We start from the raw sequence: 12608 nt of genomic DNA on the forward strand, positions 1-12608 counted from the left end.
GGTTACTGGCACAACGCTCTTAGCCACTAAGCTACCTGCCACCTGATGAGGTACGGACTAAAACAAATTTCCACATGATTTTGGAAACTTGGGCAGAAAAAGTTAACGTCGATCCACTGAGACAAAAGGGACAATGTCGAAGTGTAATTCAATAAGAGAAAAGCTGCAAAATGGAGAGTTGAAAATAAAAAGAAGGGAAATATGTTATGTATGATAATTGTGATGCGCTATACAAATTTGACAGTCACAAGATGGGGTCTTCAAACATGGCATGTCAAGGGAACTGTACTGTTCAGATGGGTTAAATGGAAACTGAAATCTGGACACCGACTGTAGGTCTATTACTGCTCACATAGCCTAATATAAATAAAATAAAATAAAATGTTATTTGTCACATGCACCGAATACAACAGGTGTAGACCTTACCGTGAAATACTTACTTACAAGCCCCTAGCCAACAATGCAGTTTTAAGAAAAATAAGAGTTAAGAAAAAATATTTACTAAATAAACTAAAGTAAAAAATAAAAGAGCAACAATAAAATAACAATAACGAGGCTATATACAGGTGGTACCGGTACCGAGTCAATGGGGGTCAATTCAAATATTCCGGGTAGCCATTTGATTAGCTGTTCAGCAGTCTTATGGCTTGGGGGTAGAAGCTGTTCAGAAGCCTTTTGGACCTAGACTTGGCGCTCCGGTACCGCTTGCCGTGCGGTAGCAGAGAGAACAGTCTATGACTAGGGTGGCTGGAGTCTTTGGCAATTTGTAGGGCCTTCCTCTGACACCGTCTGGGTTAGAGGTTCTGGATGGCAGGAAGCTTGGTCCCAGTGATGTACTGGGCCGTACGCACTACCCTCTGTAGTGCCTTGCGGTCGGAGGCCGAGCAGTTGCCATACCAGGCGGTGATGCAACCAGTCAGGATGCTCTCGATGGTGCAGCTGTATAACTTTTTGAGGATCTGAGGACCCAAGTAGGTGTTCCTTCAGGTGTTCCATGTCAAATCTTTTCAGTCTCCTGAGGGGGAATAGGCGTTGTCGTGCCCTCTTCACGACTATCTTGGTGTGTTTGGACCATGACACCAAGGAACTTGAAGCTCTCAACCTGCTCCACTACAGCCCCGTCGATGAGAATGGGGGCGTGATCGGCCCTCCTTTTCATGTAGCCCACGATCATCTCCTTTGTCTTGATCACGTTGAGGGAGAGGTTGTTGTCCTGGCACCACACTTCCAGGTCTGAACAGGGAGTACAGTAGGGGACTAAGCACGCACCCCTGAGGGGCCCCCGTGTTGAGGATCAGCGTGGCAGATGTGTTGTTACCTACCCTTACCACCTGGGGGCGGCCCGTCAGGAAGTCCAGGATCCAGTTGCAGAGGGAGGTGTTTAGTCCCTTGGTCCTTAGCTTAGTGATGAGCTTTGAGGGCACTATGGTGTTGAACTCTGAGCTGTAGTCAATGAACAGCATTCTCACGTAGGTGTTCCTTTTGTCCAGGTGGGAAAGTGCAGTGTTGAGTGCAATAGAGATTGCGTCATCTGTGGATCTGTGGTATGCAAATTGGACTGGGTCTAGTTTCTGTGATGATAGTGTTGATGTGAGCCATGACCATCCTTTCAAAGCACTTCATGGCTACAGACGTGAGTGCTACGGGTCGGTAGTCATTTAGGCAGGTTACCTTGGTGTTCTTGGGTACAATGGTGGTCTGCTTGAAACATGTAGGTATTACAGACTCGGCCAGGGACAGGTTGAAAATGTCAGTGAAGACACTTGCCAGTTGGTCAGCGGATGCTCGGAGTACACATCCTGGTAATCCATCTGGCCCTGTGGCCTTGTGAATGTTGACCTGTTTAAAGGTCTTACTCACATCGGCTACGGAGAGCGTGATCACACAGTCGTCCGGAACAGCTGGTGCACTAAGGCATGCTTCAGTGTTGCTTGCCTCGAAGCACATAGTCATTTAGCTCGTCTGGTAGGCTTGTGTCACTGGGCAGCTCGCGGCTGGGCTTCCCTTTGTAGTCCGTAATAGTTTGCAAGCCCTGCCACATCCGACGAGCATTGGAGCCGGTGTAGTTGGATTAAATCTTAGTCCTGTATTTACGCTTTGCCTGTTTGGTCCTCTGTAGCTCAGCTGGTAGAGCACGGCGCTTGTAACGCCAAGGTAGTGGGTTCGATCCCCGGGACCACCCATACACAAACATTTATGCACGCATGACTGTAAGTCGCTTTGGATAAAAGCGTCTGCTAAATGGCATATTATTATTATTATTATTATTATTGATAGTTTGTCTGAGGGCATAGCAGGATTTCTTATAAGCGTCTGGGTTAGAGTCCCGCTCCTTGAAAGCGACAGCTCTACCCTTTAGCTCAGTGCGGATGTTGCCTGTAATCCATGGCTTCTGGCTGGGGTATATACCTACGGTCACTGTGGGGACAACGTCAGCGATGCACTTATTAATGAAGCCGGTGACTGATGTGGTATACTCCTCAATGCCATCAGATGAGTCCCGGAACATATTCCAGTCTGTGCTAGCAAAACAGTCCTGTAGCTTAGCATCTGCCTCATCTGACCACTTCCGTATGGAGCGAGTTACTGGTACTTCCTGCTTTAGTTTTTGCTTGTAAGCAGGAATCGGGAGGATATAATTATGGTCAGAATTTCCAAATGGAGGGCGAGGGAGAGCTTTGTACGCGTCTCTGTGTGTGGAGTAAAGGTGGTCTAGAGTTTTATTTCCTCTTGTTGCACATGTAACATGCTGGTAGAAACCTAACAAACAGAATAAACATTTGGTCAAGTTCAGGTCAAGAAGAGCTTGCATTTGACCCTGTTTGGAGTCGACTGAAAGAGACATTGATTTTCATGAAGGAAGGCGAAAGGGAAGCAAGTCTTATTTCTGGATAATTTATTTTTTAACAGGATAGTTTCTTTCACAGTACAACTATAACCGACCTACACAATATCCTGCAATTTTTTTAAAATATCAACAATTTAAACCCACACAAAAGACAAATGTAACATAATCCCTTCAGAAATGCACTTTGACTACTAATTCAAGTATCCAACAAAATGTATGTGGTTCTAGAAATTGTAAAAATAATAAAATAAATGTTTTAAATAAAACTGTATGAGAAACCTGAGGAGGGAGAATTGCTGGTGCTTGTAGACGAGTTGCACATCCATGATTTGATACTTATTACACACTACCCCTGCAATCTACTCCCAAATGCATGTCAAAAATGTTATAAATTGATTTGCATTTTAATGAGGGAAATAAGTATTTGACCCCTCTGCAAAACATGACTTAGTACTTGGTGGCAAAACCCTTGTTGGCAATCACAGAGGTCAGACGTTTCTTGTAGTTGGCCACCAGGTTTGCACACATCTCAGGAGGGATTTTGTCCCACTCCTCTTTGCAGATCTTCTCCAAGTCATTAAGGTTTCGAGGCTGACGTTTGGCAACTTGAACCTTCAGCTCCCTCCACAGATTTTCTATGGGATTAAGGTCTGGAGATTGGCTAGGCCACTCCAGGACCTTAATGTGCTTCTTCTTGAGCCACTCCTTTGTTGCCTTGGCCATGTGTTTTGGGTCATTGTCATGCTGGAATACCCATCCACGACCCATTTTCAATGCCCTGGCTGAGGGAAGGAGGTTCTCACCCAAGATTTGACGGTACATGGCCCCGTCTATCGTCCCTTTGATGCGGTGAAGTTGTCCTGTCCCCTTAGCAGAAAAATACCCCCAAAGCATAATGTTTCCACCTCCATGTTTGACGGTGGGGATGGTGTTCTTGGGGTCATAGAAAGCATTCCTCCTCCTCCAAACACAGCGAGTTGAGTTGATGCCAAAGAGCTTCATTTTGGTCTCATCTGACCACAACACTTTCACCCAGTTCTCCTCTGAATCATTCAGATGTTCATTGGCAAATTTCAGACGGGAATGTATATGTGCTTTCTTGAGCAGGGGGACCTTGCGGGCGCTGCAGGATTTCAGTCCTTCACAGCGTAGTGTGTTACCAATTGTTTTCTTAGTGACTATGGTTCCAGCTGCCTTGAGATCATTGACAAGATCCTCCCGTGTAATTCTGGGCTGATTCCTCACCGTTCTCATGATCATTGCAACTCCACGAGGTGAGATCTTGGCTCCATGCAGGCCGAGGGAGATTGACAATTATTTTGTGTTTCTTCCATTTGCGAATAATCGCACCAACTGTTGTCACCTTCTCACCAAGCTGCTTTGCGATGGTCTTGTAGCCCATTCCAGCCTTGTGTAGGTCTACAATCTTGTCCCTGACATCATTGGAGAGCTCTTTGGTCTTGGCCATGGTGGAGAGTTTGGAATCTGATTGATTGCTTATGTGGACAGGTGTCTTTTATACAGGTAACAAACTGAGATTAGGAGCACTCCCTTTAAGAGTGTGCTTCTAATCTCAGCTCGTTACCTGTATAAAAGACACCTGGGAGCCAGAAATCTTTCTGATTGAGAGGGGGTCAAATACTTATTTCCCTCATTAAAATGCAAATCAATTTATAACATTTTTGACATGCGTTTTTCTCGATTTTTGTTGTTGTTATTTTGTCTCTCACTGTTCAAATAAACCTACCATTAAAATTATAGACTGATCATTTATTTGTCAGTGGGCAAAGTTACAAAATCAGCAGGGGATCAAATACTTTTTTCCCTCACTGTACACATCCTCCGTTACACTTTACACACAAGGGATCATTCAGTAAGAAACAGGGTTGGGGTCAATTCAATTTTCAAATCAATCAGTACATTTAGGAAGTTAATTAAAATTCAATTAAATGTAACATTTACAATTAGAATTTTTCACTTCCTCAGTTGATGGAATTAAAATGTGAACTAACCCCAACCCTGAAGAAGAGTCAACTTCTCTGTGCATGACGTCAGGCTGAAAGCCTGACAGAGGTTTCAACCTCCAACATGAAATGTGATCCTTAGGCCTACAAGTTTAAACCAAGTCCAACTTGAGCCAGAGCGATTGAGCAATGGTGTTAAAAATTCAGCTAATACAATCCACAACCAAACGAAACAAACACACATCTATTGCCCTCACTCAGATAGAAGCTAGCCTGATCCGAGATCTGTTTTTCCGCTCTAGCTAACTCCTATAACAGTGACCATAGGAGTTGGCGAGACAGCTAAAACAGATCTGGGACCAGGAAAATGAGGAGCTTCTTCACACCTTTCTCCTATCAGGGTGTAAAGTACATCTCTTTGGTCAGCATTGATACGATGCAGGGGATCTGCTTCTTGGCATCGAAGCCGGGAGAGTTTGACACAGACTCAAACTCTGTCGCCACCTTGTGGTTGACCCGGGTCAGGATGTGTTGGACCTCCAGCTCTTTGCTGTACTTGCCAATCATCTCACACAGCGATTGGATGAACCAGGAGCCAGTCTGCGTGTTCCTCCACGAGTAGTAGCCTGTGGGAAGATGTGTGAGCGCGCATAAGAGTCAATGGCATGGTTTGAATAATTCAGAAAATGCACTCTTGCTCAAGATAATAACAGATCTGAATTGGATGGATTGGTATAAGTAAGAGGGTGGTAGCCTTGCTTTCACAGATCCAACTACTTATAGATCTGTGCATACCTCAAGGAAACAAGGCAACTTGACTGGAGAGTGCGTCTATGTGTGTGTGTGTGTGTGTGGCTTTGGAACATGTCTTGGACCTGGAGCTGTGGAGTAGGCATAGAGGAAGTCTGCTTCCACAGGGATCCTGGTCGAGCTCCCATCTGAACTGCTGTCTGCCTCGATGCCCCCGTCCAGATCAGTACCTCTGCAAGCCTGCTTGCCACACACACACAGGGGAACAATCCCTCACCACTTGACTGTGGACGAGACTAACCTGTTTTGTCAGTAGGGGATTAAATGAACCTCTATCTTATACCTTCTTTTGACCTTAACTTCATATTGTTGTTCTAGTGCATTTGTTTCACTTTAATTCCATCTAGAAAACAAAAACCCCAAACAGGTGCAACGGCTTTGTAAACCTGCTTTTAAAAGCATGTGATGGCCACAGTACCTGGATGAAGAAGAGTTTGGGCTTGCCCACCAGCGAGTTGCAGCGGTCGCCCCGGAACAGGCTGGTGAGGCTCTTGAGTTCGATGGAGGCATCCGTTCCGAAGAACACGCCATGGTCCCCGTGACTCAGCAGGACGCACACGAATGAGGCAGAGCGGCTGTGGTCCTCCTTGGAGGCTGCAAACACATCATCAAGTTTTAGGTTGGTCCTTCACAGAATTGACAAGGCTCTTTAAAGGAGCAATCTGCTGTTGCTACATCAATTTCTGGACTTATAAATCATTGATTATTGATGTACCCATTGATTCTTGAAGAACATAACATAAATTCCTCATGAGCTTAGTTCCCCTGTCGTAATCCATCAGAACCCAAAATATAATCTTGCTTTACTTCAATGTTTGTAAACAAAGTAAATGTAAACTAACACTGTACAGCATTTTAAAACATGGTTAAAACTATAACGTTGATATCATGGTTGGTCAGTCCTTGCATCCATAGCTCTGTCTATGAGTTTGAGAATGGTTAAATTTCTTCAGCCCCATCTCTCAGCTTTTTACCGAAACATGGTGGGGAGTCGTTTTGTTATTGTTTCAACTACGGATTGCCCCTTTAAAGGTAGACACAAGAGCAGTATTGGTACAATTTCCAGAACAACAAGTGGGAAGTGAGACGCTAATTTTCACCACCATTGTTTTCACACAGCTATCATGTTTCAGGTGAGTGAATGAAGCGCACCAGTGCACATATGCAGATACTGTGAGAGCGGATCGTTTTGCATCGCGCTCATCTGCAATGTCTTTGGTTAACCCTGTTGCTCGTGGCAACGTCATATTGTTGATTCTCAGTTTATGTACAGGGGACCATGTACTTCTACTTGTTTTTATTATGAATGGGCTGCTTTTAAAACTTAATTTACTGAATGTCTTCTGTGTATGATCTTTATACAAAGACAAACCTATCTTCGTGGTGGTTGTCAGTGGTGGTCCTGACTTTCGAACATGCTTACCTGTGGTTAAAACATGCTTGATCTGGTCCACTGTCTGGTCGTTGTAAACCTTCACCTTATAACCCAGTTTCCCAAACACCTTCATCACGTTGCCTGCATCCACATCTGTGCCATTGCGTACATTCATACCTTTAAAAACAAAGTCAAGTTATTTCACTAATTATATTTGCTTTCTGGATGTGTAATGTGTGTCATCACTGTGTAAAGGCATACAGCCTTTACACAGTAGTGGATAAAGTACCCGATTGTCATACTTGAGTAAAAGTAAAGATACCTTAATAGAAAATGACTCAAGTAAAAGTGAAAGTCACCCAGTAAAATAGTCCTTGAGTAAAACTCTAAAAGTGTTGGGTTTTAAATATACACTACCGGTCAAGATTTTTAGAACACCTATTCATTCAAGGGTTCTTTCTTTTTTTTACTATTTTCTACATTGTAGAATAATAGTGAAGACATCAAAACTATGAAATAACACATATGGAATCATGTAGTAACCAAAAAAGTGTTAAACAAATAAAAATATATTTTATATTTGAGATTCTTCAAATAGCCACCTTTTGCCTTGATGACAGCTTTGTTCACTCTTGGCATTCTCTCAACCAGCTTCATGAGGTAGTCACCTGGAATGCATTTCAATTAACAGGTGTGCCTTCTTAAAAGTTAATTTGTGGAATTTCTTTCCTTCTTCATGCGTTTGAGCCAACCAGTTGTGTTGTGACAAGGTAGGGGGGTATACAGAAGATAGCCCTATTTGGTAAAAGACCAAGTCCATATTATGGCAAGAACAGCTCAAATAAGCAAAGAGAAACAACAGTCCATCATTACTTTAAGACATGAAGGTCAGTCAATATGGAACATTTCAAGAACTTTGAAAGTTTCTTCAAGTGCAGTTGTAAAAACCATCAAGCGCTATGATGAAACTGGCTCTCATGAGGACCGCCACAGGAATGGAAGACCCAGAGTTACCTCTGCTGCAGAGGATAAGTTCATTAGAGTTACCAGCCTCAGAAATTGCAGCTCAAATAAATGCTTCACAGAGTTCAAGTCACAGACACATCTCAACATCAACTGTTCAGAGGATACTGTGTGAATCAGGCCTTCATGGTCGAATTGCTGCAAAGAAACCACCACTAAAGGACACGAATAAGAAGAAGAGACTTGCTTGGGCCAAGAAACACGAGCAATGGACATTACACCGGTGGAAATGTGTCCTTTGGTCTGGAGTCCAAATTGGAGATTTCTGGTTCCAACCGCCGTGTCTTTGTGAGACGCGGTGTGGGTGAACGGATGATCTCCGCATGTGTATTTCCCACCGTAAAGCATGGAGGAGGTGTTGTTATGGTGTGGGGGTGCTTTGCTGGTGACACTGTCTGTGATTTATTTAGAATTCAAGGCACACTTAACCAGCATGGCTGCCACAGCATTCTGCAGCGATACGCCATCCCATCTGGTTTGGGCTTAGTGGGACTATCATTTGTTTTTCAACAGGACAATGACCCAACACACCTCCAGGCTGTGCAAGGGATATTTTACAAAGAAGGAGAGTGTTGGAGTGCTGCATCAGATGACCTGGCCTCCACAATCCCCCGACCTCAACCAAATTGAGATGGTTTGGGATGAGTCGGACCGCAGAGTGAAGGAAAAGCAGCCAAGAAGTGCTCAGCATATGTGGGAACTCCTTCAAGACTGTTGGAAAAGCATTACAGGTGAAGCTGGTTGAGAGAATGCCAAGAGTGTGCAAAACTGTCATCAAGACAAAGGGTGGCTATTTGAAGAATCTCAAATATAAAATATACACTGCTCAAAAAAATAAAGGAAAACTAAAATAACACATCCTAGATCTGAATGAATGAAATAATCTCATTAAATACTTTTTTCTTTACATAGTTGAATGTGCTGACAACAAAATCACACAAAAAGTATCAATGGAAATCAAATGTATCAACCCATGGAGGTCTGGATTTGGAGTCACCCTCAAAATTAAAGTGGAAAACCACACTACAGGCTGATCCAACTTTGATGTAATGTCCTTAAAACAAGTCAAAATTAGGCTCAGTAGTGTGTGTGGCCTCCACGTGCCTGTATGACCTCCCTACAACGCCTGGGCATGCTCCTGATGAGGTGGCGGATGGTCTCCTGAGGGATCTTCTCCCAGACCTAGACTAAAGCATCCGCCAACTCCTGGACAGTCTGTGGTGCAACGTGGCGTTGGTGGATGGAGCGAGACATGATGTCCCAGATGTGCTCAATTGGATTCAGGTCTGGGGAACGGGCGGGCCAGTCCATAGCATCAATGCCTTCCTCTTGCAGGAACTGCTGACACACTCCAGCCACATGAGGTCTAGCATTGTCTTGCATTAGGAGGAACCCAGGGCCAACCGCACTAGCATATGGTCTCACAAGGGGTCTGAGGATCTTATCTCGGTACCTAATGGCAGTCAGGCTACCTCTGGCGAGCACATGGAGGGCTGTGCGGCCCCCCAAAGAAATGCCACCCCACATCATGACTGACCCACCGCCAAACCGGTCATGCTGGAGGATGTTGCAGGCAGCAGAACGTTCTCCACGGCGTCTCCAGACTCTGTCACGTCTGTCACGTGCTCAGTGTGAACCTGCTTTCATCTGTGAAGAGCACAGGGCGCCAGTGGCGAATTTGCCAATCTTGGTGTTCTCTGGCAAATGCCAAACGTCCTGCACGGTGTTGGGTTGTAAGCACAACCCCCACCTGTGGATGTCGGGCCCTCATACCACCCTCATGGAGTCTGTTTCTGACCGTTTGAGCAGACACATGCACATTTGTAGCCTGCTGGAGGTCATTTTGCAGGGCTCTGGCAGTGCTCCTCCTGCTCCTCCTTGCACAAAGGCGGAGGTAGCAGTCCTGCTGCTGGGTTGTTGCCCTCCTACGGCCTCCTCCACATCTCCTGATGTACTGGCCTGTCTCCTGGTAGCGCCTCCATGCTCTGGACACTACGCTGACAGACACAGCAAACCTTCTTGCCACAGCTCGCATTGATGTGCCATCCTGGATGAGCTGCACTACCTGAGCCACTTGTGTGGGTTGTAGACTCCGTCTCATGCTACCACTAGAGTGAAAGCACCGCCAGCATTGAAAAGTGACCAAAACATCAGCCAGGAAGCATAGGAACTGAGAAGTGGTCTGTGGTCACCACCTGCAAAACCAGTCCTTTATTGGGGGTGTCTTGCTAATTGCCTATAATTTCCACCTGTTGTATATTCCATCTGCACAACAGCATGTGAAATTTATTGTCAATCAGTGTTGCTTCCTAAGTGGACAGTTTGATTTCACAGAAGTGTGATTGACTTGGAGTTACTGTGTTGTTTAAGTGTTCCCTTTATTTTTTTGAGCAGTGTATTTTGATTTGTTTAACACTTTTTTGGTTACTACATGATTCCATATGTGTTATTTCATAGTTTTGATGTATTATTCTACAATGTAGAAAATAGTAAAAATAAAGAAAAACCCTTGAATGAGTAGGTGTTCTAAAACTTTTGACCAGTAGAGTACTTAAGTATCAAATGTAAATGTAATTGCTAAAATATACTTAAGTATCAAAAGTACAAATATAAATCCTTTCAAATTCCTTATATTAAGCAAACCAGATGGAACATTTATTTTATTTTATGGCTAGCCAGGGGCACACTCAAACACTCAGACATCATTTACAAAGGAAGCATGTGCGTTTAGTGAGTCCTCCAGATCAGAGGTAGTAGGGATGACCAGGGATGATCTCTTGGTAAGTACGTGAATTGGACAATTTTCCTGTTCTGCTAAGCATTCAAAATGTAACAAGTAATTTTGGGTGTCGGGGAAAATGTATGGAGTAAAAAGTACATTATTTTCTTTAGAAATGTAGTGAAGTAAAAGTTGTAGAAAATATGAATAGTAAAGTAAAGTACAAATACCCACAAAAATGACTTAAGTAGTACTTTAAAGTATTTTTTACTTAAGTTCTTTACACCACTGCCTTTACACATATTCTTACAGTAGTAACCCAGCAGACAAAGCTGGGTGAGGTAATGTCATTACAACCAGTTTTCATAATCAGGTTATAATTATGTAATTTCAACTAGTTTCACCCACTGGGAAGAAACTGAACAACAAGCTTTATGCAAATACAAAACATCAGTATTAGACATAGCCTAGACCTGGAAAAACATCACCCTATGTCTACAAATGAACAAACACAATACCTGTTCTTCTGTCAAAGTTCTTGTTGTTGATGATGATACACTGGCCAATGCTGGCGTAGCTGAGGCTGTACCTGAAGCTATGGGATTGAGGTTTGGCGTCCACCTGCATAGATCCAGAGCCACCACAGGGGCCCTCTGACCTAGGAAATAATCAAATAGATGCCACTTAGCAGATGCTTTCTTCCAAAGTCACTTACAATCCAGTGATTGCATAGCCTACATTTTTGTGTGTGTATGTTATCCCTCTGAGAATTGAACCTACGACTTTGTCATTAGTAGCTCTTACCAACTGAGCCACACAGGACCACTAGTTAGATCACAGCAATACGCCAAGCTGTTACTCTGTGCAAGTCAGATCTGGGCTCGGATACACGTGAACTGTTTAAATACTTTTGAGCATCCTTCCCTCAAAGTAATCACCGATCAGACGTGGATTGTGTGGAAGCTGTGAGGTGGTACCCTTACTTTTCACCTGTAGAATAATCAGATCAGTGATTACTTTAAGGGAGGAAGGAAGAATGCATTTCAAAAGCATTTCCCAGGCAGGCCCTTAACCCAAAATAGTCCCAGGGGTGTTGCCATGTGGCTGACCCTGTGCCTTCTCTCTCTCTCCCTTGGACTGTTAGCCATATCTATGACTAAAAAGAGAATACGTTTTACAGAAGAGATACAATAGATCTCCTATTGTAAAAACGTCTCTTTTTAGTCATAGATATGGCTGAGTGTGTGTGTGTGTGTGTGTGTCAACTATAGGCGTGACACAATAACAATTTTGGCAATTTCCAGTATGTAGTATAGCTATACTGGCCATGGACCAAATATGGGCATCAGACTGCACGACCACAAGTAACAATGTAGCCGAATGTCATGATTTCATTACAATGATTGTTAATGTCTGGTGAATATCGAAACTCAAACCAATTTTACAACGGTTTGCTAGGCTACTTCGTAAAATGCATGGATTGTGATAACAAAGAATCTCACTCTTGTCCATCGCCCCGCCTGGCGTCAATGCAGTCCCCAGCACTCAAATCGTTTGCTACTGACATGGTATTCTGCGAATCGATAAAAAAAAATGTTGGTAGTAAAGTTTTGGTCAGACCGTGCAAATTGCCACACTTCTATCAGCCAATATACTGTATGCGCATCTCTTCCTGGAGTTCTTTGTTACAAACAACAATCAGCAACCAACCAATAGTAGCGTCCGTAGTAAACAATATTAGGTTACGGCAAGGCAAGGGGGCGTTCGGTTTCCACACTTCCACACCACTCATATGATCCCATCTAAAAATGATATTAATAATAATAAACGTGGACATATAACTTGTGGCTCCATATTGGTGGCCATATG

At 43.7% G+C, this 12608-nt stretch overlaps 1 protein-coding gene across 1 annotated transcript; it reads right to left on the minus strand.

The window, feature by feature from the left end:
• Nucleotides 1-2889: 2889 nt before the first annotated feature.
• On the minus strand, nt 2890-12453 carry casp3a (caspase 3, apoptosis-related cysteine peptidase a). Its single transcript, XM_084155048.1, has 6 exons — nt 12242-12453; nt 11258-11397; nt 7046-7174; nt 6041-6216; nt 5688-5802; nt 2890-5438 (listed from the first exon to the last, which is right to left on the minus strand). Exons 1-6 carry the CDS (start codon nt 12304-12306, stop codon nt 5209-5211), a joined length of 855 nt encoding a protein of 284 aa, XP_084011174.1. The 5' UTR covers nt 12307-12453; the 3' UTR covers nt 2890-5208.
• Between the last annotated feature and the right edge of the window lie 155 nt (nt 12454-12608).

This window comes from Coregonus lavaretus (assembly GCF_964263955.1).
Source record: "Coregonus lavaretus genome assembly, chromosome: 38".
NCBI lineage: Eukaryota > Metazoa > Chordata > Actinopteri > Salmoniformes > Salmonidae > Coregonus > Coregonus lavaretus.

Coding starts and splice junctions, on each gene's coding strand:
- casp3a (XM_084155048.1), bottom strand. CDS start 12,306: ATGTCAGTAGCAAACGATTTGAGTGCTGGGGACTGCATTGACGCCAGG. Junction 6,217..7,045: donor CAAGCATGTTTTAACCACAG/GTAAGCATGTTC, acceptor ATGTGTTTGCAG/CCTCCAAGGAGGACCACAGC. Junction 5,803..6,040: donor CCAAACTCTTCTTCATCCAG/GTACTGTGGCCA, acceptor TGTGGCAAGCAG/GCTTGCAGAGGTACTGATCT.